Here is a 27,905-nt window from a genome sequence, read left to right as displayed (position 1 = left end):
TAATAGAATTCTGAAGTACGAGACAGAAGAGGGCACTAAGGAATACCGGGTGACAGGGGGGGTACCGCAGGGTTCGGTTCTTGGACAGCTCTTGTGGATCATCCTATACGACGGTTTGTTGCGACATACACTGCCGAGAGCAGTAACACCGGTGGCGTTCACAGACGATATCACCTTGATTATTATAGGAAAACATAAAGAGGATCTCGAAAACCTTTTTGGAGTGACGTTCGCAAGGTACCAGAAATATTTAGAGTATTTAGGTTTGACATTAGCGGAACACAAGACAGAGGCCGTCCTGATAACAGGCAGGAAGGTGATAGAAACGATCACCTTACAAGCCGGTAGACACCAGATTGTCTCCCGATCGGCCATCCGATATCTGGGGGTGATGATAAACGCTCGGTTGAATTTTAAACAGCAAGTAGAGAAGGCATCAATGACTGGAAGAGCACTAGCGAGACTGATGCCGAATATAGGAGGTCCCAAACAAAGAAGAAGGGATCTACTGACGACGGTGATCACATCGATCATCACGTATGCTATTGCATTGTGGTCAGAGGCGCTGAAGAACAAGGATTCTCGCAGAAAAATCGACGCAGTGTACAGATACAGTGCACTGCGAGTAATCAGCGCATTTCGGACGGTCTCCAGAGAGGCGGCAGAGGTTATCACGGGGCTGCTACCATTAATTGAGCTAGCCGAGGAGAGAAGGCACATTTATTACCGAAGGGAGAAGGATGTCGAAGCGAACCGGAGCAAGAATGAAGAGAGAAAAAGAAGCATTGAACGTTGGCAAATCGCTTGGGATAGAACAAGGAAAGGTAGGTGGACTCATCGCCCTATCCCGAGTATCGAAAAGTGGATACATCGCACACACGGCCAGGTAAACTATCATCTAACTCAGATGCTAACTGGCCATGGATGCTTTCGAGCATACCTGTACAAATACAGGTATGAGGACACACCAGAGTGTTCGACCTGCAAAGGAGTAAGTGAAGACGCCGAGCATGTCTTTATTGCATGCCGGAGATATGAGACACGACGGAAAGAATTGGAACTCACGGTGAACGCAGCTGTTACACCAGATAGCATAGTAGAGCTGATGCTTTCCTCGGAGAAAGCATGGGCAGCAGTGACAACCTTCGCAATGGAAGTTCTCCAAGAACTACGATGCGAAGAGCAGAAGAGGACGAGACTGAGGACATCAGATTAGAAGATAAGAAGAAGGAAATGACGGAATAAAGATCATAAAGAAGAAGTGACAAGGAAGGAATAGCGGATAATAGCTAACACCTCCCCCGGGAAGTAGTACCTAACGGCAGTTCCCGGGGGATCAAAGGATCAGGAGAAAGAGGACTTCGGGCTTCGGCCTTGGTCGGAGAACGAAGGGATTTTAGTCAGTATGACACACGGCGGTGCTGGGGGTGAGGAGGTCCGGGAGGTGAACGCTTACACGGTTACATCCTAGACCCACCTCACAGCCAACCCGTTAAGGTTCGCAATAAACGCACAGATTTTACCCGTCACCTATATAAAAAAAAACAAGAAAAGAAACAAAAAAAAACAAAAAAAAAAAACACACACACACACACGCGCACACATATTCTTAGGAGAATGAGTTTGAAATCATTAACTACGGAGGAACTGATGAGCCTCCGGGTCTTATTTCTCCTAAAAAAACACACATGAAGCGTAAATCCGACCGGGCAACCTCCATCTGGTACGCTTCGGGTAATGCTGATGCCGGCGGTAGTTTTTGTTCAAAATTTTTTGAAGTCATTAAAAAAAATGTTTCAAAATTAAAAAAAAAAAATTTTTTTGCCTTTTTTTCAAGATTATGATCCTTTAATTTTTTTCAAAAATTCGATAGAATAAAACAAAAAAACGGCTTGATCGATTGAATTGAAACTTTGTAGGGTTTTTGTGGGCATAATAAACTGTAAAAGACACGCTTAACATTTCTGGTTTTCTTAATAGTTCCAACTTAGCGCTTGATTATCCCAAAAGCCACCAAGTACCCTTTTTTCGTGATTTTTCAAATTAATGTAAAGAATAAAAAAAAATTTTTTTTTCAAAAACAGTTGTACAGTTTTTTGTAAAATTTATTCAAGATTTCAAAATCTACCTTCATTTTTGTGTGCAATCAGTGGTTGCTGAGATATTGATGGTTAAAGACAAAAAGATCCTTTTCCATTCAAAGTTCGATATCTCAGCAAGAGGTGGTGGTATTGAACTTTTCAAAAATGCAAATTCAAGCTGAATAAAAAAGTTATCAGATCCATATAGTGGCTTAGTTAGAAAAATCTTTTCCAAGTTCATAGATTAAAAAAAAAAACTAAAAAAATTTCACAAAAAAATTTTTTTTGGTATTCATGAGGATTGAGCAGAACATGTTGCTTGAAAAATTTTTGGATTATGAGATCTTAAAACTAGAAACTTCAAACTTGAAAACGTTTTTTTTTTAATTGCAGTACGACCATTTTCAAGGGAAATAGAGCAAGTTAAAAAGCGTCAAAAAATTTGGTATTTTTTTTTATTTAATTTTTTCCACTAGTGTATTTAAAAATAAAAATAAATATGACATCAGATATTTATTATTTGTGCAAATTACTCTTCATAGTGAAGTTCAAAGAGGGCATATTAAAATTTATAAATTAATCATAACCTTCAGGTACTAGACCTTTGCAGAAATCGTATGCTATTTTAAGAATAGCTATCCGAATTATTTATACAGATGTTATTAGACTTACCCATTAACTCGACTCCCAACTTCGCCACAAGAAGTACTACCATTCTGAAAAATAAAATTATCATCAGTGAGACAATTTTTATTGAACTAATGTGACTGCTAATACTAAAAAACAAAAGATCATGAATTTATTATGATTATTATTTGATTGATCATTTTTTGATTCTACTAATTCATAAAATTATGTCACTGATACACCACCACTGAATTATGAAGGTTCTCTAAAATATTTTTACATATCGGGTCTAAAAATGACTTCTATTTCGGTTACACAGACCAGAAAATTTAAATTATTACGACCAAATATATTGTTTTCCAACTTTAGCTACCCGTGGTCATCTACGAACTTGATGTCAGTTAACTAACATTTTAGAATACTATCTATCATATAAAAAACCGATTTGGTTTGATCGATGCGATTTTGAAAAATATATACGAGGTACAAGATTGTTAACTATAATTTTCAGTTTTTCTAGGATTATTATATTCTCAAACTCGTATTTTACGTTGAATATCGCGCATCTGTTGCAAATAATACATTATAAAATGTACAACAAGTTTTGAAAATTCGTTACGATGATTTTTGGTAAAGATCCAGAAGAAATGAGGACGGAAATGGACGGAAAGTACTGGCAAGAACTTACTAAGCGACTTGAGAGCCGTTGGTAGATAAGCGACGATTATGAACGCCGAGAAATGCGTGATGGGTATATATGCAAGGGATAGCAAAGGGCGGAGGAAAAACTTGGAAGCGGGTTATCGCCATAAGACATTCACTGACTGAGCTCTATAGCAAGCCAATCGAGCGTACAAGCGTTATGGCTGGCGATTTTGGACTAAGAGCAGAGGTGACACCGTTTGTATAGAACACAACAAATGAGCTGAAAGCTTCGTTGGTTCCGGCAGGTGTCGTAGAGTGCATGACTGGAAACCTTGTCGCCTCTGAGAGTAAAAATCCCAAGGTGTATGTGGTAATGAAGAATTACCAATTACCTGTACTGCTTATCGGTGGCAGACCATACAGTGCGCTGTTTGATACTGAACCAGAGGAGGTAGACCACCGAATCATGTAGGGCTTCAAAGCTCAAGTAAGAAAGATTCCTTGCTTTGTGAATAGTTTATATGGAACATCAGTCAGCATACTATGTAAGTTGAGGTTGGTGATCGAGATTGACATGGTATTTTGCTTAATTCAGATATATGTGTGTAAACAGTCGTTGCAGTACAATATATTTCTCGAGCAGGACTTTATCTGTGCAGGACTTTATCGACTTCTGGACTCAAATCGCAAAATATATATAAAATAATTTTATAGAAATTCCCGCATGGACTTAAACATATGATTTAAAAATAAATATTGGTCTATGTAAAATCCTACGTGAAGTTGTCTCCCACGATTTCGGTAGCGCCAATTCAGCACTTCTGTAAGGTAGATAGATACCAGATTTCTATTTGCGAGTGATTCGACCAATCGTTTAAGAAAGTTTTTTTTTGAGAAATTTCACTAAAATAGTTGGCTGTGAAAATTATCATACTACTGACCGTTGCTGTTGCTTCAAGAAACAGTCGCGCGTACTGATTACACAGATCTTCATGAAGATTCCATAAGTATCGGTGCCAAAATAAGACACTGGTGTGGATACGATCCAATCATTAATCACGATAAAAACCAAAAACTCTTTCGCACACGGGAAATGTATCCTCGATAACGAAAATTCGGCGAGATCGTGCCTGAAAAAAACAATAAACCGATGAGAAATTGGCAATGCATCAAATTCGACAACGTAGCTAGCTAACACTGGGACTTTAAGTTTCTCTCTCATCAACTTTCTCTCTGTTTTTCTCGGTTTCGTGCTTCTTGCTCAACATTTCACTTCCTCTGAAGTCATCGGCCGCTTCTGGCTCCATCAATCAACTAATCCGCGGCATGTCGAACAGAGAAACAGGAATGAAAGTATATGCACAAATACAGTGCCCGTCAATCACTTTTGCCATGCTTACCTCAAAATAAGGCAAACTTGAAAGTTTTGTATCTCGGTCGGAAATCATCGTATCACAAAAAACCGCACGGCATTTTAAAGGTAATTGCAAAAGCTTCCATTTAAGACGTGCAGAGACTTAAAAATGGAAATATGTGTTTTTTACAGTAAAAAAACTGATTAGAAAAATTTCAATTTTTTTAACCTCGACTTAAATCAATGCCAATTTAGAACCAGGCGGTGGAGGGCAAATCGACTTGAGGAGTTCGGAGGGTAATGTCTTTCCCTTTAAAATAAGCTCCCACGGAATTCTATCCGATGTTTTTTAACCGAGTTACGGCGTTTTTTGTAAAAAGCAACCTTCTTTTTCGAATTCTCAATTACTTCGACTTGCGTACGTTTTGGAAAAAAATGCCAAAGAGAAAAAAAGTTTCAATTTGTGCCCAAGAATACGAAAATAAAGTCAAAATAAAGAAATAGAGAAAAAAATTTTTTTCGGTTTTTTAGCGCATTAAAAAAATAAAGGAATTTAACTTTTTTTTTACGCTTTTAGTGATGACTTTTTCGAAGTCTCTGCCCATCGCCTTATCTTTCCGTTCCTCAACATAGATAATGATTTCTCATGTTATAATTAATTCTAATAAATAATTAATATGTGTTATACAGGGTGTCCCATTTTAAAGGAACCACAACACACCAAATTGTTCAGACAATAGTTGTTTGGGACAATGGGGGCAACCTTTCTGTGAAATTCGATTTGACCTTGAGATTTATTTTCAAGGTTATTAAAAGGTCAAAGTCATTTTTTGAACAAGAACCCATGTTTTTGATTCTGTATTCGGAAAGAGCGGAAAATTCTACGTTTAGATAACGTATTATGTGTGGGGTGCGGTTAAACCTCCCCCCCTCGCCTAAGGTCATGTAGGGGTCAAATTTATGATTTTCTTCATCTATGCACAGGGATGATCGGGCAAGGGTAAGGTTAATTGTAATAACCCAATAACTCCAATACCCAATAACTTGATAACCCTAATATAACCCAATAACCAAAAGATATTTTGAATAAGGACCCCCATTTTTTATCCCGAATTCGAAAAGAGCGGGAAATTCTACGTTTAGATAAAGTATTATGTTCGGAGAGCGGTTCACCCCTCCATCCCACCGGGGCAAGGGTGAGGTTAATACAGGCTTAATATTAGGCTTTGAATACATGAAGTCGACTTTGAAAATCAACCTGAATTTTAAGTTCAAGTTCACTGTTGTTTAACCCTACAATTTTTTTGGGATATTGAGGTTATTGAATTATTGGGGTTATCGGGGAATTGGATTATTGGATTATTTGGGTTATCGAGTTATTGGGTTATTATTATTATTATTGGGGTTTTTTACCCCCCCCCCTCTCGCCTAAGGTTATGTAGGAGTAAAATTTATGATTTTCTTCATCTATGCACAGGGATGATCGGGCAAGAGTAAGGTTAATTGTAATAACCCAATAACTCGATAACCCAAATAACCCAATAATCCAATAACCCGATAACCCCAATAATTCAATAACCTCAATATCCCAAAAAAATTGTAGGGTCAAACAACAGTGAACTTGAGCTTAAACTTCAGGTTGATTTTCAAAGTCGACTTCATGTATTCAAAGCCTAATATTAAGCCTGTATTAACCTCACCCTTGCCCCGGTGGGATGGAGGGGTAAACCGCTCCCCCAACATAATACTTTATCTAAATGTAGAATTTCCTGCTCTTTTCGAATTCGGGATAAAAAATGGGGGTCCTTATTCAAAATATCTCTTGGTTATTGGGTTATATTGGGGTTATCGAGTTATTGGGTATTGGAGTTATTAGGTTATTACAATTAACCTTACCCTTGCCCGATCATCCCTGTGCATAGATGAAGAAAATCATAAATTTGACCCCTACATGACCTTAAGCGAGGGGGGGAGGGTTAACCGCACCCCACACATAATACGTTATCTAAACGTAGAATTTTCCGCTCTTTCCGAATCCAGGATCAAAAACATGAATTCCTGTTCAAAAAATGACTTTGACCTTTTAATAACCTCGAAAATAAATCTCAAGGTCAAATCGAATTTCACAGAAAGGTTGCCCCCATTGTCCCAAACAACTATTGTCTGAACAATTTTTTTGTACAACGCCAACCGTCGAAAATTTCGGAGTGGTTCCTTTAAAATGGGACACCCTGTATAACACATATTAATTATTTATTAGAATTAATTATAACATGAGAAATCATTATCTATGTTGAGGAACGGAAAGATAAGACGATGGGCAGAGACTTCGAGAAAGTCATCACTAAAAGTGAAAGCTACTAAGTTTATGGATTTTTTATTTACAAATAAGTTCGTAATAGCAGTCAAAGGGATGAATTGTTAGTTCCTCACGTTTTTCATCTATTACTCAATTACAAGTTTAATAACACGTTATACAACCACGTGCACAACTTATACAGTCTATCAGCATTGAATAAGGTTATGCTAAACTTATTGAGCAGGTTTTTTCCAGAGTATGCAAATGATCGCTTCCAGTACTAAAACTGTGTGGGTTTAAGTGCAGAAGCAATCGGTGGATTTCTTTCAGATCTGTAACGCGTTATTGACTGCAGAGTAAATAAATATGGGTCGTGATATAGGTGGGTATATTGAAAGTGACAAGTATATATAATGTCAAGATAAAAGACAGATTCCACCTACTGGTTATTGATATGCAGCCAAAAGAGAACCGATGGTGACTGACATGAGTTGAAATATTGTGTATAGGAATGGAAGGGATAAAACCTTGGGCGAATCTGATATACACATTCTAAGCTACTTGGAGTTTTCTCGAGTAAGTTTTGTCCAGGCTATAGAAAATAACTGAGGAATAGTTGAAATGTTAGAAGATAAAGATTTCTATGACATGTTTTCATGGTTCTATAGAGCGTGGTTTCCGGTGGAAGTGAGAGAACAAAGAAGCAAGCTTATCTGGCTAGTGAGTGCATTGACTTGTTTTCATGAGAAGAATAGGAAAATCTGAATTCCAAGATTTTTGATTGTGTTGTTCTGCAGATTGGAGTTTTTGTATAGTATAGGTACGTCATTGACAGCGAGAGGCAGGAATGAATTAAAGAATAATGAGAGATTGAGAAGAGTATCTAGGATGATTATTCGTATTTTGAGGATGTTTAGGGAGAAGTTCGACATATTTGCCTAATGTGCTATTGAGTGTATGTCTTGTTGGGTGTTGAATAAGCCTTTTTGGATGTCATGATGGGAGCAATGATGATAGATTTGAAAATCATTGGTATAGTACATGAAATTGGAGTAATGTCTAACTATAGGTAAATTATAAATTAAAATTAAGAATAATAGTGGTACCAGGATATCATCCTGCAGAAGATTAAAGGCAGCCTGTAGGCACTATGATATGGAACCTCTTTCGTCTATAACAGCTTGTATGCTGTCAGTAAGATAGCTGTAGTACCATTTTAGAGGCGTGTTATTATTACGCAGTGGTTTGAGTTTGCTTACGAAGATACTGTGTTGTATGGAGTCAAAGACTTTCGAGAAATCAAAGAGCATTAGTATAGTAACTCTGGATTTAGTAATGGTATAATGAACATTATATACGAGGTGTGTTCAAAAAGTAACGAGAATTTTTAAATTTCGCGGGTTTGGAGAGTCCGCTTGTATAAAATTTTTTTTATTATGTTGGTACACATGCCCCTAAAGTACGATAAAATTTTCAGCAATATTCATTGCTTACTTTTTAAGTGGCAGCCGCTAACGTTAGACGTATTTTTCGAGCTCGGCGATTTTCGTTTGTGAAAAAAAATGGATCAAAGAATTTGTATTAAATTTTGCGTAAAAAATGAAATAAAGTGTAGTAAAGTTTGTCAAATGTTAACAAAGGCATATAGTGAGTCTGCTATGAGTAAAGCAAGGATTTATGAGTGGTATAAGCGTTTCCAAGATGGCCACGAAAACGTTGAAGATAACGAACGACCCGGACGCCCAAGCACATCAACAACCGATGAAAACGTGAAAAAAGTGAAAGAAATGGTTATGAACGATCGCCGAATCACAATCAGAGAAGTCGCTGATGATGTTGGCATATCAATTGGCTCATGCCATCAAATTTTTTCGAATGTTTTGGGTATGAAACGTGTGGCAGCAAAATTCGTTCCAAAATTGTTGAATTTCGAACAAAAACAGCGGCGAATGGAAGTTGCTCAGGAGTCGCTAAATGAAGTCAATAATGATGCAGAACTACTAAAACGTGTTATAACAGGTGACGAAACATGGGTTTACGGATATGATGTCGAAACTAAGGCTCAATCGTCCCAGTGGAGGCATTCTGGATCGCCAAGACCGAAAAAGGCTCGACAAGTGCGGTCGAATGTGAAGGTTATGCTCACTGTGTTCTTCGATTTTAATGGCATAGTGCATTATGAATTCTTGCCACAAGGTCAAACAATCAATAAGCAGTACTATCTACAAGTTCAACGTCGTTTGCGTGAAGCAATCCGATAAAAACGCCCGGATTTGTGGCAAAACAATTCATGGCTTTTGCACCACGATAATGCGCCTGCTCACACTTCATTGCTTGTTCGTGAATTTTTGGCCAAAAACGAAACTGTAACGATGCCTCAGCCTCCATATTCGCCAGATATGGCTCCATGTGACTTTTTTCTATTTCCAAAAATAAAGAGAACATTAAAAGGCCGTCGTTTTACAAGCATAGATGACATTAAAAGCGAATCGCTGAAAGAGCTAAAAGCTATTACAAAGATCGAGTTTCAAAAGTGTTTCGAGGATTGGAAAAAGCGTTGGCATAAGTGTATTGTATTCGAAGGGGACTACTTTGACGGCGACAACATTAATGTAGATGAATAAATAAATATTTTTTTCATAAAACGAAAATTCTCGTTATTTTTTGAACACACCTCGTATAACTCCCAGAGGATAGCGCGGGTTCTACAAAAACCAGCTTTTACGTGGAGATAAGAGTTTATTTGCTTAAAAAAAGTTCGATAGTTGGAAATATACTATGCGTTCCAGTAGTTAAGAGAAAGAGAGAGAGAGAGAGTAAAGAGCGACCCACCGAGTTTGTAACGTCAATCAAGAAGGCAATTTTAATGCGACGCGATCAGAAATTATTTGTCATAGCTACTTGAGACATTCGTAGATAAAATCCTGTCTTACAGCCTCACAACCTGGAAATCCTAGTCAGCTGTGGCAGAATATGTTTCCACAAATTTTGTCTACAGCTCGATCACAGACTTGCTTGGTATTTCTTTTTTTGAACGAGTGTCGCTGATATACCGGAAGTGTGTGTCCTTTTCGATGATTCGGCAGTAATTGCTTTTTTTTATCGTCACACTCCGCTCCACCTCTTTCCTCATTCTCTCTTATTAGCAGTTACGCTACACGCGTGCTGCTAAATCTCTCTCTCTCTCTCTCTCTCTCTTACATACTCAAACACATCACACACACATACACACACACACACTTATTATTTATCTTTCTTCTCTCATTCATACATCTTTAGCAGCTCGATGCCTTCTTGACTTTGCTGATATTTCTGCTATCGTACCACTGTGGAATCTAGAACACACATGGAATACGGGTATTTCTAGTACATATAAATAAATGCGCCCGCTCCGCTTATCATTGTATGTTGCATTGTTTTCGACATACAATGCAGCATACCGAGATTTGCTATCTTTATATCTGATCATGGTTATAAATTTATTACGTCTTGTGCATCAACTATAAATAGACAATGTATAAAACATTGCAATATGTTAGTAGGATACAAGGCCTAAATAAAGTACTGTTATGAATAGAGATTAGACTTCTCCTTTTACTATCACATTCTATTTCTATAGACTTCTTTAAAATATCTTTTACAGTAGCTTCTTGACCTAATTCATATTTAATTTTTGATTTTCAACCTTTTTTATAACTTATAGCTGCATCAGTATCTAGCGTAATATTTGTACTTCTTTTTTTGTCGTTTGTACACATTCCACCTTCTTAGGCTCTTATTTTTACCACAAGTTTTCGTAATTATTTGTATATTGTAATACCCTTTTCATTTTTTTCATGACATAAGAAAAATTTCAGCAAGATGAATGCTGAAATTCCGAGAACAGATGCAATCGTGACATGGCCCTTCAAGTCCTATCGGGACTACGGTATCCACCATCATGCGGACGAATTTCTGCGTGGATTCCTAACACTAGATGAAACATGGATACACTACTACAATTCTGAGATGAAATAACAGTCAAAACACTAGATTATGAAAGGTCAACCAGCTCCAAAAAAGGCGAAAACAGTTACATCGCTCGGCAAGTTTATGACCACTGTTTTTCGGGATACATGCGGTATCATCTTCGTGAACTATTTAGAAAAAGGACAAACAATTACTGAAAAATATTATGCATTGTTATTTAACTGACTAAGCGTGAAAATAAAGGAAAAATTCCTTAGTTAAACAAAAAATATTCCGTTTGGTCAAGACAATGCACGAGTGGCCTAAATTGAGGAATTGAAGTTCGAATCCGTAGACCATCCACCGTATTTATCAAATTTGGCGTCTAATAATTATTTTTTGTTTCCAAACCTAGAAAAGTAGCTTGATGAACAAAAATTTATCTCGAATGAGGATGCCATAACACAAAAATATGACTATTTTCAAAAACTTTAAAAATAATTTTTTTCTGATGGCTTAAAAAAATCCGAAGGGCGCCTAGAAAAATACATCTCGCTAAAAGACGATTAAGTTAAAAAAAAATTTACATAGAAACAATTGTTTTTCGATCTTTTTCTACTGACTTATTGATCTACTTTCGTGCATTTAACAATAAGTAAGTAACTGAAAAATGAAATGAAAACATTTTATGCCTACTTTTGACTCTTGCTTATATCGTAAACAAAATAGAACAAAAATTGGAAATTTCTAAATCATTTTGTAGCTTTTTCCAAAACATTAATTAGAAATGATAATCCCTGAAGTATATCATGTCCTATAGAATTTTTGCCAAAAATATACCAGTTTTATCAATTTAAAATATTTTGGTAAATATGGAAGATACAAAAATAATTATTATAAAGCAAATAAATATTAGTCTAACAAGGGAAAGCAGGGAGGTCTCCGTCAGCTATTTTCTTTAAACTTTTCATACCCATAGAGTATAAAAAAATATTGGACATGTGTTTTTTAGCGACCTATAAGGTAATTTAGAGGCTAAAAACAAGGTTGTGAATTATATGAGGTCGGTTCCAAAAGCATCCGATCTACCTTGATTTCTCGGCGCTTGAATTGATCTTCATCTTCCAGGGGGTGGCATCTTTCAAAATAGTCTCCAGTTGATTGAATAAGATGCTAATATCGATGTTTCCACTTATTAAAGCACTCTTGAAAGTCAAACTTCGGAATTACCTTTAGTGCATTCGTCGCATTAGTTTCAACAGTCTCTTAATCGTCAAATTGATGTCCCTTAAGCGGCATTTTCAATCGAGGAAACAGCCAAAAGTAGCAGGGAGCTATATCAGGACTGTATGAAGGCTAGCGGAGCTGCGCAAGACTGTGTTCCAATAAATACTGCTACACAAGGCTTGATGCATGCGCTGGAGCATTGTCGTGATGAAGAATCCAGTCACCGGTTTCCCAAAGTTGCCTCAAGATCACGCAAAGCTTGGGCTCTGCCCAAAGATCACGCAATCTTTTCAAAACTTCAAGGTAATATTCGTTGTTGATTTTCTGACCTGTAGAAACATATTCGTGGTGCACAACGCCCTTATAATCGAAATGCCAGACCAGAACGAGGGTCACTGTCAACAAATGTGTGGCCACTTTTGGACCGCCTATACCACTGTTTTATTTGTATTTTGCCCATATATTCATCTTTAAAGGCCATTTATAACATTTCCATAGTTTCCGTACAACTTTTAACGAGATGAAAGTAAAATTTTACGCAAATTCGCTGTTCGGTTCGTTCTGCCATTTTTAGCAATAAATGAATTGCGACGAACACAAAAAAGTCAGTAAATAAAGACACGTTGCCTGAAAACTAAGACGTTTTATCGGTATCTCCGGCTAGTGACGAGAAGGTTAGAAGTTGCTAGTAAAATTCTTACTTTCCAGAGGTCGTCTGAGTCTCTCCGTGCGACGATATGGACGTAGGTCGGATACTTTTGAGACAGACCTGGTATATATTTACCCTGAATTTGAGTGTATAAATTGATCAGACGTTAGATTCAAGTTATCATATCTCGTTGAAAGAAGAGATATCTAAACGAATCAAAATTTATTTTGAAGGAGAAATATCATACTTTAAGATATATTAATTTTATCAAAAGAAAATTATCTTATGATACCTCAAAAATGTGTTAAAATTGTAGTTTTTTGAAATTATAGTTTAGTATGTAAGTAATCTCGAATTTTTAAAACATTAGTAATGTTTCTTTTGTCATTTTTTTCAATTAAAAAGTCAGTTATTGGATCCGATATCTATAATAGGCACAAATCTGGCCTAACTTGTATATTTCAAATGTTAACCTTTACTATTTATAGCAGATTCGAATTTTGGAGGAAATTACATATCCGAAGGTGATATTGAATTCCAATGAAAAAAATTGCATTTCTGAAAAAATTTCTTTTAGAAAGGAAACGTAAAATTTCTTATTGGATTATTAATATACATCAGTTAGAACTTTTTATTTATCCTATACATATATTTGTTATTTTTGAGAATTGTTTTACATAACTATGGTATGTAATTCTTACAATAATCATATTCTGTAAAAAAATTATTTATACAGAACTTTTTTTAACACGAACTGTAAATTATAATTGCACTGTTGTTTTCGTGGTTACATAAAAATTTTTCTTGCATGGCAAAATATCACATGATTATCAAATTTTAGAGGTTTATGAATATTACTACTTTTAAACCATGAATGAATACTTAAAGGTATTCTGATACATCGGAGAAGAAAACTGATTATAGGAGGGATAGCATTTTTATGAAAAAAGTTGTCCTGTGTAAATGAATATTGTATTCCATTAAAATAATAATATGAGATAGCTTTCTTACAAAATTTTTTCCAGAAGCGAAAACTATAAACATCTAAAGGGTGAATTTTACTTGTTGTACCAGATGGTATTGTCATAACCTTTAAACTTGCTTGTTCCGGTTCTTGTACGTTATTATTGCATTGCCTTTTCCACAAATCTAAACGTAAGAACGATGAATTTGCAGTGCTTTTTAAAAATACTTCTTGCATCTACGTCTGTAAAAAGTTCCATAGAAAGCATTCCAGATTTAGAAGTTCGTATTAATACATGTTCTAGGGTAAATAATGTCTGTTTAGCTCAAGGCCTAAAGTCTTCTTTTGCTTCGATCAATACTAAAAATAAAGATAAAAGCAAACTACTCTCTGATTATATAACAGGTTTCATAGTCTAACTCTGTCATAACGAACATAGTGATTGTGCTATACTTTGAATTTTTTTCAGTCCTCTATAGTTTAATATTCTATCACTGTGAATCTCTAAATTAAATCCGCTTCTATCGAAACTAACATATACACGTTGCTTGCGCCGTATCTAGTAAGAAATTGTTAATTTCACCTTCAACAGTTTCATAATAATTTTCAATTTCATTAATATTTTTCAATAAAGTTGTAATAAATTTAATAATTTTCTGAAATTATATAGTGTGTGTTTTTTTAATTTTTAATTTGAACAATGGCATACTTATTTCAGTTCATTTTTACAAAGCCCATCTTTTCAAATCAATATTAACATTCATCTTTAATTCTACAGTGTCATTAAATTTCTTAAAAATATATTCTCATATTTTGAATAATTTATCATACCTATTACTTCCTGCTTCCATCATCATAATTGTTATTAGTTACTTACTTGTTTTTAATTGTGCTACAATATTAAATGCGTAAGGTTTATTTTTGACACTCAACCAAAACTTTACTACTTAGTATTTATATTTAAAGTCAATTATTTCTTGCTCACATGGATCACTTAATTCTTCTAAGAAGTCCTCAGATTCTTCGTTTTCCGTCTACGTATTCAATACCTTTTTGATAAATTTCATTTTCATCTAAAATATACATTTCTGGTCACGTATTTCAACTCCCCCCCCCCCCCTCACCACTCGGACAAAATTGTTTAAGTTTTGAAATTGTCCAACTTTGATAAAATTAGCTTAAAGAACCGAATGTGTGCGCATTAGAAATGTTTTTTCAAGAGCTTACAATGGTGTAAATCGTGAATACAATCAAATGTTTTTTCTATTTCTTTTAAACAATAATACAAGACAGAATATTTTGAAAATTCTTATCCATCTTTGTTTCCCTTCCCAGCTTTTGAAAATAATTATACAAAAATTTGGAGAATGGAATTTTGTAGCTCTTTCCAAACTCCATCGAAATCACTGATTAAAAAATTATTTTCATCAAATATAATACTGGTATCAGCTGTTTTCCTAAAATTTTACACTTTACTTCAACTTTTTATATCTCCGTATATTTAAATGATAGATAAAAACGTATGTGAAAGAAAATGTTTCGTTTTTCACGTAGAATTTTGTGGAATTTAGTTTTCGATATTTTTAGAAAAAAAAAATGTTTTAACTTTTTTGGCCCTAAGTTGATGCGCTCAAAAATGTAAAAAATATTTTCTATGTCGTTACAAGGTTCTTTTTTACTGTTAGAATAATTTGCTTGAAAAAAATTACCATTTGTCAGAAAAATTTTTTTAATCTTTTCTCCGATGACAAAAATTATTTTGTCCGTTACAAACATTTTATTATTAGAATTTAAATGTAAATACTTGTTTAATTGGGTAGCTCGTTTAATTTTTATAACTAAGTAAGTAGTGCAACGATTACCGAAAATCGTAAGACTCGCGCGAGGTTAACGAGCGGCTAAGCGAGAGGAGCCGCGTTCGGTTCGCGAGAGAGAGAGAGCGCGTAGGGGCAATGACCGGGAGGGGAGGCTCCGACCGGCAGTATGACTGTGTTACTCAGTCTGTCACCGTCGCGCTAACCTCCAATCTTCCTGAGTTTCCCGTGTTTTGCCAGAGACATTGCGAACTTGAGTGCGTGGGTGGGTGTGCTAACAGTAGCAGCAGCAGTAGCAGGAGCAGCAACTGCAGCAGCAGCAGCAGCAGCAGCAATAGCAGCAACATCAGTAGCAGCAACAACAACAGCAGCAACAGCATACGAAGCGGAACAGCGAGCATCGAAGCGGCGTTTAGCAACTTGTTGTTCGGATACAGTTGGCCACCGTATCCTCATCGTTCTCGCGGTAGGTGCACCTTCCCCTTTTCAATTGTTAATATAATTTGCGTGCGAATCCGCGCAGCGAGCGCGAAGAATTTATTTGTTGCGTGCGAGCAGGTAGTTCGCGGTAATCGCGGTTTTCTCTCTCTCTCTCAATCTGCGTGTCTTGTCATTCACGCGAGCGTGCGTAAGTCTCTCGGCCAAACCCTCGTGTAAATAAGTTGCGTTAATAAAGTGCATTTTAATCGTTACTTTCGAGTCAAATAGTCGTTATTTAGTCTTTCCTTTGTCCGGAGGTCGCGCCAGTGTTTATTTTCAGTGGATTCGAATTCGCCGGTTGCGTAGCACGAATCGTGTGAATTCCGATAGACGCGAGTCGACAACTTAGGTTCCGGCGGCGGCCGCACGAGCGCTACTAGCAAGGGGCGACAGCGCTGCCAAGCGGTGAGTTGGGGGAACCCAACTCGGAACAGTGAAGAGACTCTGCGCAGGCGCACTCTGAGGCAAGGTAGGTTACTGTGCTTTGAGCACATAGATAACAAGGCTTCGTCTAGTTATAATAAGGGCACTTTTTAGAGATTATCGACTAAACGACAGCCTGTTACAGTAGATATCATCATTTAAATAACATATTTAATTAAAATAAATACTCCAATTACTGCTTTCGGTAGACTGTAAATCAAAATTAGAGGAAGTACACGCACTAAATAACAAAACCCGATGGAAGGATTACGTAAATTATTTAAACAATAATATTCAAAATAAACAGTTTCAAAATAGTTAAATGCATCAAGTTATGTATTAATAACGAGAAACAAGCGAAATTTTGATGGCAAAATAAACATGTTGCATAACAAAACTATATTTGCATGAAAAAATTTAAATATCTTCCTTTGTGTTTAATTACAGCTTTACGTATCCTTGGCATTCTTTCAGTAAGTTTATCCGATGTTGTGTGTTGAAGATTATTCTACTCTTTTTGTAAGATTTCCCATAAGTCAGATGCAAATTTTGGACAACACTATCTTACAGATCAATCAAGTTCGTCCCGTAGTAACTCGATAAAGTTTCAATCAGGCGATTGTGGTGACCTTTACATGACTTTTAGCTTTTTTGTTTTTCTAAGTTCAGCAAATAACTTTTATATAATTTCGAAGTGTGCTTAGAATCATTGTCCTGTTGAAATTCAAACGGTCGTCCAACTAATAGTAACCCTGACGTCATTGTATGCTTTTGTAAAATTTTTTTGTAACTTTCTTTTTTCATAATTCCAACAAAAAATTTTATCTAGTTCGCGTAATTTTAATTCAGCAAAACAACCCCATACCATGATTGAACCACCACCATGCTTTATACTAGGAACTAAACTTTCATCAATATATTTTTACCCCTTCTTTTTACATAAGCTATTCACCTACTTCAAAAAATTTCAAATTTTCATTCATCAGACCAAATGACTCTCTTTCAACCATCAACTTTCCAGTTTATGTGTGTTGTTACCCACTGCAAGCATTTCTTTTTATTAACACTTCGTAATAGTAATTTTTAAATAGCGATTCGATCAATAAGTCCTTTTTTTAGAAGATGTCTTTTCACTGTACTCACTTTATCGTTTTTCCTTGTATGTGTTCATTAAAATCGGCGGTGAGTTCTGGGTCTGTCATTTTCCGATTTCATAAACTCACTTGACAAATGTAATTGTCTTCTTTGGCTGCACGTTCTCTTTTATGCTTTCGACATCTTCTACACTACCTGTTTCACTGTGATTTTTAACATTATGAGCAACTGTGCACTTATCCATCTTCAAATTTTTTGCAATGGTACGATAACTCATTCAAAGTCTGTAAAGTGTAATAATCTTATTACGCTCATGGACACCCAAATTTCTCGATTTCACCATGGTGACTATGCAGTATCGAATTTGTTATTCATACTCAAAATATTCACTACCAATGATACGCTTATAGCCAAAAGTAAAAAAATATGTGAATATGTATATTTAATAGAAGTAGGGATTTTGTAAACACGGTTTTTGTCAATCCGTTCATTATTCTTGAGTGTGTTGGATCTACTCTATATTAAGTTAAACTCTTTTCTAAGTTAAACTGAATATCTTATATGAATTTATAGTTATTTTTCATACAAATAAAACCACCCTGATTATTATTTTTATTAACCAATTCATTTTTGTAACCAAAACAAAGACGAAAAAAATTTTTTCACACAAATGTAATTTTTTTTACGCAAATTATTTAAGAGTAAAAAGAAATATTTTTATATCTGAGACAATTTTTTTTACATTTTTTAGAGTATCAGCTTAGAGCCAAAAAAATCGAAAAAATCAAAAAAGAAATTCCAGAGTATTCTGAGTGAAAAATGAAATATTTTCTTTCATAAACGTTTTTATCTATCATTTGAATATACGGAGATATAAAAAGTTGATGTAAAATGTAAAATTTTAGAATAACAGTTGATACCGGCGTATTATTTGATGAAAATAAGTTTTTAATCAGCAATTTCAATAAAATTTGGAATACAAAATTCAATGCTTTGAATTTTTGTGTAATTTTTTCCAAAAGCTGGGTAGGGGGATCAAAGATGGATAAGAATTTTCAAAATTTTCAGTCTTGAATTATCGTTTGAAAAAAATCGAAAAAACATTTCATTGTATTCATGATTTACGCCATTTGGAAGCTCTTAGAAAGATCTTTCAAATGCGCCGACGTTCAGTTCTGTACGTTAATTTGCATCAAAGATTTTACGCGAGGACGGATAAAAGTACGTGACCGAGAGTGTACAATATCGTTTCTTTTTGAACATCAACACAATAATTTTCTGCATGTTGCCGTATTATTTTGTCCAGTACATTGTACAGTTACATTTCTTCCTCGCTGAATGAAAACTTTGGTTCTCTATCATTGCCCAGATCAAATGTCAACGAGATTAAGGTTGTTATAATTTTTGTATCAACAGGCATTTTATAAATGTACGAGTACATAATATTTAATATGTACAAATAGTGAAAAGTTTGATTCGAAAAGTTACGCATTCAAATTCTGAACACAAATTTTTTGATTATAGTAAAATAATTATTTTTAATTATTCAGAGCGATAATGCTTATGCGTGGTATATGCCATCGAAAAGTTTTGTCTATATATATAGGAGTATTACTTCAAGATGATCACCGACCACAGCAATCTGCAGTTGCTACGACGAATGAAAAATTCGATCAACCGGTTGACACTGTAGGCGCTATGGCTCTAAATTGACTTCTTCGAGGTCGTGCAGCGCAATTTTTTCAGGCATTTTCCATGTTATGTCGTATGCTCGGTCATGGGCGTATGAAGACAATAAATGATCTGTGAGTGCTATATCATGGGCTGAAGTGACAAAGGAAGATTGCTTCTTGACGAAATTCTAGAAGGTGCGAAAAAACCCAGGAGCATATCCCATCTGGAAAATTGTATGTGGTAATTTATACATTATTGTCCTCACAGGTAATTTTCGGAAGTCCTAGAAAATGATAAGGCAAGGAATTTGGTAAAGTCAGAAGAGAGAAAGGCCAGATTCCTAGTCGAATGCCATGATGCTGCCATTTCGGGACACCTGGTGTGGGAAAAGACTCAATCAAATGTGAGAACAGTAAGGATAGCTTTTTTGTTAATTTTTCTGCTTTTATCAAATAGGTATACTTTACTTATAAAAAGTAAAACAATATCTATTAACACAAAATGACGTAGCCTTAGAAGAAGCTGTTCACTGCAACTCGTTAGTTGTCATTTGTTAATAAAAAGTATCAAAAAATCTATTCAAACAAAATAATTTATAAAAAAAATTATTACTGTCGATGAGACTATAGTACAGACCATCGTACTCGCAGCAGCAACAGACATTGGCGCGGATATAGCTGTGAATGAAATAACAGCTGTAGCAGGATACATCATAAGGACGACAGGAATTGGCGCGATTTAATATGATACAGCTGACGCGACAGTCAATACAGTATAAAAAGTAGTAACGGCTATGAAGTAGCGTCAGCGTAATACAGACCGACATTCAAATAAACAAATTATCAACAAAAGCTGAATTTTAATCATGACAACTCTGCTATATGAAATAATCCTTGGGATAGACTTAATAAAAGAGCAAAAGATGCCCATGATTTCGGCAACAGATTCTTGTGCATACGAAATTAACGGTAAAATGAAACAATGAAAATTCGTATTAAACGCAATTAAGATAGTCTCAAATGACAAAATTCTTTTGAATGCATACGCACTCGATGTAACCAAAAGAATTGCTGCAAAAGAACGACTTAGTGAAATTAATACAAGAAGAAAGAGATAAATTTAATAACATTTTAGATTAGTTACTACCGATTAATAACAAACCGAAAAGCAAAAACCTCCCATATATATCTTTAGTCGAGCATAAATTAAAACTATGACCAGATATGGATTTGACGCGCTGCTACCTATTTGAAAGGGGAAGGCAAGAGAGGCATTTCCGCTTTAAATGTAATCGAGATAGTAGGCGAAAAAATAAGCCACACTCAATAATTTCAAAATGACAAAACCGTAATATTACTTTACAACCAAAACGCGCGTTTAAGCTAATTACAAACTAAACTTATTAATTGAACACTTATAACATTATGCATGCTAATGGAACACCAACGAGATTTATTCTTATACAAAAGAAACCGGAAAACAAAACACCTTGCGAAGTAGCCAGCGAGTGAACGCCTGGCTTCTGTGCACATACAATTAATCGCGATACAAATAATGGACGGCGAGGATCAAATAAATATCAAACAATCATCAAATATATATCAAACAATAGCATACACAACGAGAAAATATACTGCACATACTGCGAAAACGGTGGTAAAAGTGAAGACTCAGCTGCCACCGACAGAGCCGCACATGAGCAAAAAGACACATAGTGATTTATGTATAAATTCTTGTACCCTCACTTCCAAGCCTATACTTTGCTAACAAAATGAGTTCAACATTGAGTGATAATCACAAAATGCTTCATCGGGGTTTCACGACGGTACCATTCAGATGGCACCGACACGTTGGTGTAAACGAATGCTTCCACGTACCATTCTATATGGCTGCTCTCGAACAGCAGTGCAGCAATGACTCAGAAAGCTGCAACCTGAGTATATATTTTTCATCAGATAACGGGAGTAAGGCAGAAGCAGATTTTTTGGACGACAAGAGTAAAGCAATCAGCAGTGAAGTATCATTAAACAGCATCTTTAATGCGGCATCTTTAATTTCGGCTCAGATCGCTCCATCACGAAATGCGTTTGTGGTACGGGCAGAGACGCAGATTATCGCGAACTTTATACCAGATTGGATTTTCAATCTCCGAAATTGACTCAGTAAATAATGCTACCGGTCAGACGAGTCACAGCAGACATACAGAGACTACTACTTCGACAATCCGGAATTGAGAAATTTCCTCCAACAGGAATTTTTGGTAGATGGATTTCGCTCAAATTGCCAAGAGTTGGAGAAATTATGCATGGAAGGACAAAGCGGAATTTACGAAGAACATAAGTGAAGCTTCTAGAACATAATAATTGACAAGCAACGCCGCAACCTCAACAGTTTCTAGAAAATTATCAAGTGTAGTATGTACAACGTAGTTTTTTTAAAGCAATGATAAGTACGCTTTTTCTACACTCCTCTGCCGCAAGGCTTTTGCCCACCTAAACTAAATATTAGAAGATGTTCAAAGTTTTGCTTCTTGTCAAAAAATGGTTGCAGCTTAGTCAAAGAACTTGACTAAGTTTGCAGGCTCATTAGAAAAACTTTAAAATAACTTGATTCTGATGGCAAAAAATTAAAAACGAAATTTTCAGATTTAATAAACGAAAAATAAAATATTCATTTTCTTTTGGACGCACATAATTCTATTTTAGTTTCTAATATTGGATCTTAAAATAACTTTTCGGGATTGAAAGCTGAATACATCCTCTTAAAAATGATAGCCCGAGATTTTCCATACTTAAGTTTTATTACGGCGAAGAGTATTTTTATGACAAGAAATATTTTTTTTCAGTAATTAAGATCTTAAAAACTACTCATCCTACAAAATCAATTTTTCTGGAAAAAATTTGCTATTACACGAAATATATAAAAATAACATGAGAATGAGTTTTTATGTATACAAAATTTATTCGACTTTTTAATGTAAGCATTTTACAAATTGAAATAACACTTTATCAGTAACAATAATACACGAAAACTAAAGAGTAACAACAGTTAACAAAAATAAATCATACACATATATATTCAACACGTATTCATAACATAGTAACACAAAAATGGCGATAGAGATGTACAAATGACACTATAGCTTTCAAGCGCTATACCAGTGACCGGTTCATTCTGGGTTCTGTTATTTCAGTATTAGGTGCGAGTGCTACCCCAATGTCAGTTTTAACTTGAATTTTATAAAAACAAGAATACTCTATAAGATCCAATAGTCACAGTACTGCACTTAGACCGATATTGATGGATTTTACACAGCAAGTAGTACAGCTATGGATTAGCGCTACCTATTTTTTGTAATCTTAATTCAAAGCAAATAAGATTCAATGTCTGTATCTGCTCCCAGAGCACCTCCACGTGGTGACAGCGAACAACGATTTTTTTTTCCTTTTTTGTTTCCAGGTAAATTTCCTGGTGAAGGCATTTATGCCATCAGAGCGAGTACACGCAAGGTATTCTTTATGACGTAGGGTTTTGGATGCCTAACCGGCGATTGGTCAGAGTGAGAAAGTAGGCCCGTAATCGTCGTCATCAAGCGACCGTAGCCCAATGGTAGTGGACAACATGACTACTGCAGAGCTCACAAGTGCAAGGAAATTCTCAATAATCTTGGGCAACGTATTGACATTCCCCACAAATGCAATACAGATAAGAAAAATACCTTTTGTCGCATATTCAGCAAGTACGAATTTTTATTTTTATGAAAAAGTATTCATTTATTAAGCAATATCGAGTATTGAGCAGTAACGAGAAAAGTACCATGTCTATCGATCAAGACATCATTTGGCTTGCTTCTTCATTAGGATTGTACGATAAGTAAATTAGGCGCAGACGAAATTAAAAATTTCCTTCTTAAATCTTTGTCTGTACCCTAGTATGATTATATTACGATCACTCTTCTTCGTTACACTCCTTAAGTAACCGTTTTAGTGTGGGAGTGTGACGATAGGCCGAACACTCATTTGTAAAACTTTTTTTATTATTTCTTAGAATTAAAACCAAGAATGGAATGAGAACCTTTCCCCTGAGAATGAGGGACTAGGTTGAGCGTTAGAGTAAAAATTTTCCCTTATTATTTCCAGATGGCAACAAAATCTATATTGAAGTACATCTTAGTACTGCCTTAGGCACATGACCCTCTGTTTTCATTCCTTCGCCCGTCACAGTCTCTCGCTCACATGCAAAGAATACGTAGCCTCCGCGCACCTGTCTGGTGAGAGTACTCATGCCGATAAGAGGAGAGGACCATAAAACATTATTATCAAAAAATATTTATTTATTCATCAATATTCATGTTGTTCCTTTCAAAGTAATCCCCCTCAGATATAATACATTTGTGCCAACATTTTTTCCAATCTTCGAAGCACTTCTGGTAAGCACTTTCTGGTATAGCCTTGAGTTTTTTCAGCGATTTTTTCTTTATCTCCTCAATCGTTCCAAACCCCCGTCTTTTCATGCGTTTCTTGAGTTTTGGGAACAAAAAAAAGTGGAAGGAGACCATATCCGGTGAACTTGGTGCCTGAGGCATTATTTTGGTTTTGTTTTTGACCAAAAAGTTTGATACAAGCAACGATGAGTGAGCAGGTCATCACATATTATGATATGATATCAGTATATCATGATACAAAATCCATGAATTGTTTTCTTACAATTCCAGACGTTTTTTTCGTATTGCTTCTCAAAAACGGTGCATAACTTCACGATAATACTCTTTATTGACCGTACGACCTTGTGGTAAGAACTCTTGATGTACTACGCCCGATAATCAAAGAAAACAGTGAGCACAACCTTGAAATTTGATCGAACTTGACATGCTTTTTTCGTTCTTGGCTCTTCTGGAGTCTTCCATTGGGACGATTGGGCTTTAGTTTCGACGTCATAACCATATACCCATGATTCGTCACAAGTTATGACTCTTTTGAGCATATCAGGATCATCATTGACGTCGTTTAACAGCTCTTGAGCGATGCTCCTGTTTGCTTTTGTTCAAAATTAAGCAGTTTCGGAACAAATTTTGCTGCAACATGTTTCATGCCCAAAACTTCGGAAAAAATTGCATGGCACGAGCCAACAGAGATGCCGACGTCTTCAGCCACTTCTATAATAATAATTCGACGATTTTTTAACACCATTTGTTTCATTTCTTCAACTCTTTCATCAGTTGTTGAAGTGCTGAGGCGTCCAGAGCGAGGTTCGTCATCGGTGTCTTCTCGGTCATCTTGAAAAAGCTTATACCACTTGTAAACATTTTTTTTACTTAAAGTAGACTCATCGAATGCCACTGTCAATATTTCAAGTGTTTTGGAGCACTTAATTCCATTTATTACATAAAATTTTATGCAAACTCTTTGATCCATTGTTTGGATCAAAGAGTTGCTGAAACTGTGAGTATACGTGAAGGACACGTTTACTAACATAAGAAAAAAAATATCGATGATCGTATCTACACAGCCCGCCCAATTTAAAAATTCACCTTAATTTTTGGACACACCTCGTATTAGTGGAAACATTAAGCATGTTTAAAATCAAAGAATCTGATTGGGTTATCAAATAAATATGCAGTTTGTGCCATAAAATGCTACGTGACCAAGGAAAAAACAAGACCCATAAAAAAATGTTAGTAGCTACTAAATGGAAAAATCTTGTAAGATTGCTATTTTTGTATGATGAATGTCAGCGGGATCAATTTTAATGAAAATCAAGTTTTGAATATGTTGATGTTTCAAGTTTAATAAAACCACTTTATTCATCTATACCAGTCGAAGAGAATAATAAAATGGATGTGAGCGTTACTGTTAATTTTAAAAGGATGTCAATACATGACAGTTCGATTAACAGATGAAAATAAGAACGCAACAAGCAAAAAGGAAAGCATCGATAGCAGTTATCGAGGCAGTGATTCTAGTGACAGTGAATATATTCTGCATGATCAAGGAAAGTCAGGAACTATAAGTTAAGAACAAGGAAATGATCTCGTACGAGATTTGAACTTACCAAAAGTGACTTTAAAGTATCTTGCGTCTTGGTTGGAAAAAAATACTAAAGAGGCTCGAGGAATTAAATCTACTTTCTATCATGATAGAGATGAGGAATATCGTCATTATATATTTTTCGATATTAATTTATTCTAATGACATTATTGGATTAATTAATCATTCAAAAGTGGGATGCCACGAAGAGTGGAAGTTATTTATTGATTCGTCAACAAGAAGTTTAAGAGCTGTGTTATTCTATAATATTAATGTTTATGCAGAACACCAATGGCTAATTTGTAGCGATCTGAAAATCGTCACAATCATATTAGGTCAACAATCTGGTTATATTACATACCCCTGCTTTTTATGTGAATGGGATAATAGAAATCGAATCAATTATTACAAGAAAGAGTTTGGCCAGCTAAAGAAGCTTTCCAACCAGGATCCAAAAACGTAAGAATGAACTATTACTTGAGCCAACAGAGGCTTTGCTTTCTCCTCTTTATATAATATTATATATTTCTAGTGTTAGCAAGAAAAGTTTTCTAAACAAAGTAATGCTAAATTGCAGAAAAAAGTTTTTCATAAACCTGAAATTCGTAAAATGTTAAAGGATCAAATTTTCGTCACTAAAATGAATTAAAATGAGAAGATTACTGCTGGACGCTTACGAGAAATTCACCCCGAAAAACAAAAAAAACATAACAGAAATCCACTGCACATATCTTTTGAAAATGAGAAAGTTCGACTACATAATAGTAAATAATAAAGTTTGGGATACTTTAGAAATCTATATTTTATAAATATATCACTTTGTAATTTATAGGGTTCAGATTTGATGGTTTGAGTACTTGTTATGTTCATTCGAAATTTAAAGACTAAGGTTATAGGTTTCGAGATATATGGCCATGTATAATTTAAAATACAATTAATGGTTTGGATTAAGTACAATATTATACCAGTCTTTACGATAAACATAGTGTTAGCTCATGTCTCGTTCGCCAGTTGACCTTGGAATGACATTGAACCTAACATGATGGAACTAAACTTATTCTGAATTCGGATTCTGTGATCCTAAAAACATATAGGAATGAAGATGCAACCCATTTATACGTATCTATTGTTATTTGACCTTGATATGACCTTAAAAAAAACGAATACCGGTACGCTGACCCCAAATTTAGAATCACTAATTCCGAAAACATAAGGATTTTGATTAGAGAGATTTGGACTTCCGGACTGACACTTTTTTTGTGTAGCTATGTAATTTTTTTCAGGTAAACAATATATAAATTAAAAAATTTTGATTTCGAAAACTGGGAATCTGAAAAACAAATTAGTTTTAAATATTTTTGTCATCGACATGATGCCCTTTAGATTTTATAAGAGCTATGTAAAGTTTCGGCATACTATTAATTAATTTTTTTACAGTTTTAGGTTGTATACAGTTGAAATATTCTTCATTTATTTTGTAAAATGCTTCACAAATGCAAAGTAGAGGGAGATAACAAACTAGGGAGATAACAAACATATCAAGTGCTTCCTAAAATAATTCTATTAGGTTCAGATCTGAACATTGAGGTGATCACTCCATTACACTGAGTTTCTTTTGTTTTTGAAGAGACGTCAAATATACTGCAACGGTAGTCGATTCGATCAATCGATACGGTTCACGATTCGATATCACTCGCAATGCTAGAGTGAACGTCTAAGAGAGAGAGAGGGGGCGCGCGAGAGTTCAATTTTTCAGTTAAGCCTCAGATGTTGACGATAGAACAGCCAAAAGTTTTCTATTGCGTTTTCGCTGTTTATGGATTAAAAGTTGTTTCTCTGGTTTTTTCGGATACGCGTGCGAGTGATAGATAGGTTGTAAATATTATATTGATGTTCTAAGGATTAAATATCTAAAAGCATTAGGAAAGTGATGAAAATAAAAAGGATGAATATCGAAACCCGGAGTTGAGCAATTCGTCAATTTATTAACATGTATAAAGTAAAGACATCGATAAACTTTGAACTTCTATGAAATTATAATCTAATATATTAAATCTCACAATCTCGGCTATTTCATTAAATCAATCACGCCATTCATCCTTCGTATAGACGATTATTTCGCTTCCAGCTTTATGTAATTAATATTTATAATTCTAATTATCAAACGGTTGACGCGTACAATTGGCGACTTACACAAGATTATGACGACCTTCAATGGCTCGATCGGTCGACTCCCCAGCGAGATGATGATTGTGGTGGAAACCCTTTTTTCGATGCCGGGATAACCCAAAGTCTGCTGGTAAAAGTAAAAGATAACCTTGTCTAGATGATGATATCGTGGTCAAGAGGACTAATTCATAGCCATATGTCTTTGTCTTCGGGCAGGAGGCCTGGAACCCTCTCAGAAGACGTTGCTTGTTACGGGAGTAAACGAAGAGAGTGAGTTCCTCGCGGTTCTTGAGCGACTAGCCAAGCAAGCTTGGGCCCGAAATTGCGTGCGAGATATGGTCGAGCGAGCCATCGATCGCGCTTTGAGCGCGATCATTTAATTGACTGTATTGCTTCGTCACATACCCCCCCTTTTTTGGTGGACAAGAAT

The 27,905-nt window shown here is 35.5% G+C and overlaps 1 protein-coding gene across 1 annotated transcript in view; it reads right to left on the bottom strand.

Annotated features, from left to right (window-relative positions):
• The window catches only part of LOC131666951 (putative uncharacterized protein DDB_G0282133), a 1,302,717-nt gene that overhangs the window by 64,020 nt on the left and 1,210,792 nt on the right, over positions 1-27,905 (bottom strand). Inside the window, exon 15 of the mRNA XM_058940077.1 lies at positions 2,754-2,797. Coding sequence (XP_058796060.1) covers positions 2,754-2,797 — 44 coding nt within the window. The remainder of the gene's footprint in view (positions 1-2,753; positions 2,798-27,905) is intronic.

This window comes from Phymastichus coffea, unplaced genomic scaffold, assembly GCF_024137745.1.
Source record: "Phymastichus coffea isolate CEN01 unplaced genomic scaffold, Cenicafe_Pcof_1.1 PCOF00004, whole genome shotgun sequence".
Taxonomy (NCBI): domain Eukaryota; kingdom Metazoa; phylum Arthropoda; class Insecta; order Hymenoptera; family Eulophidae; genus Phymastichus; species Phymastichus coffea.
Note: the sequence above shows the minus strand (reverse complement) of the source record. Positions and strands in the feature narration are given on the sequence as shown.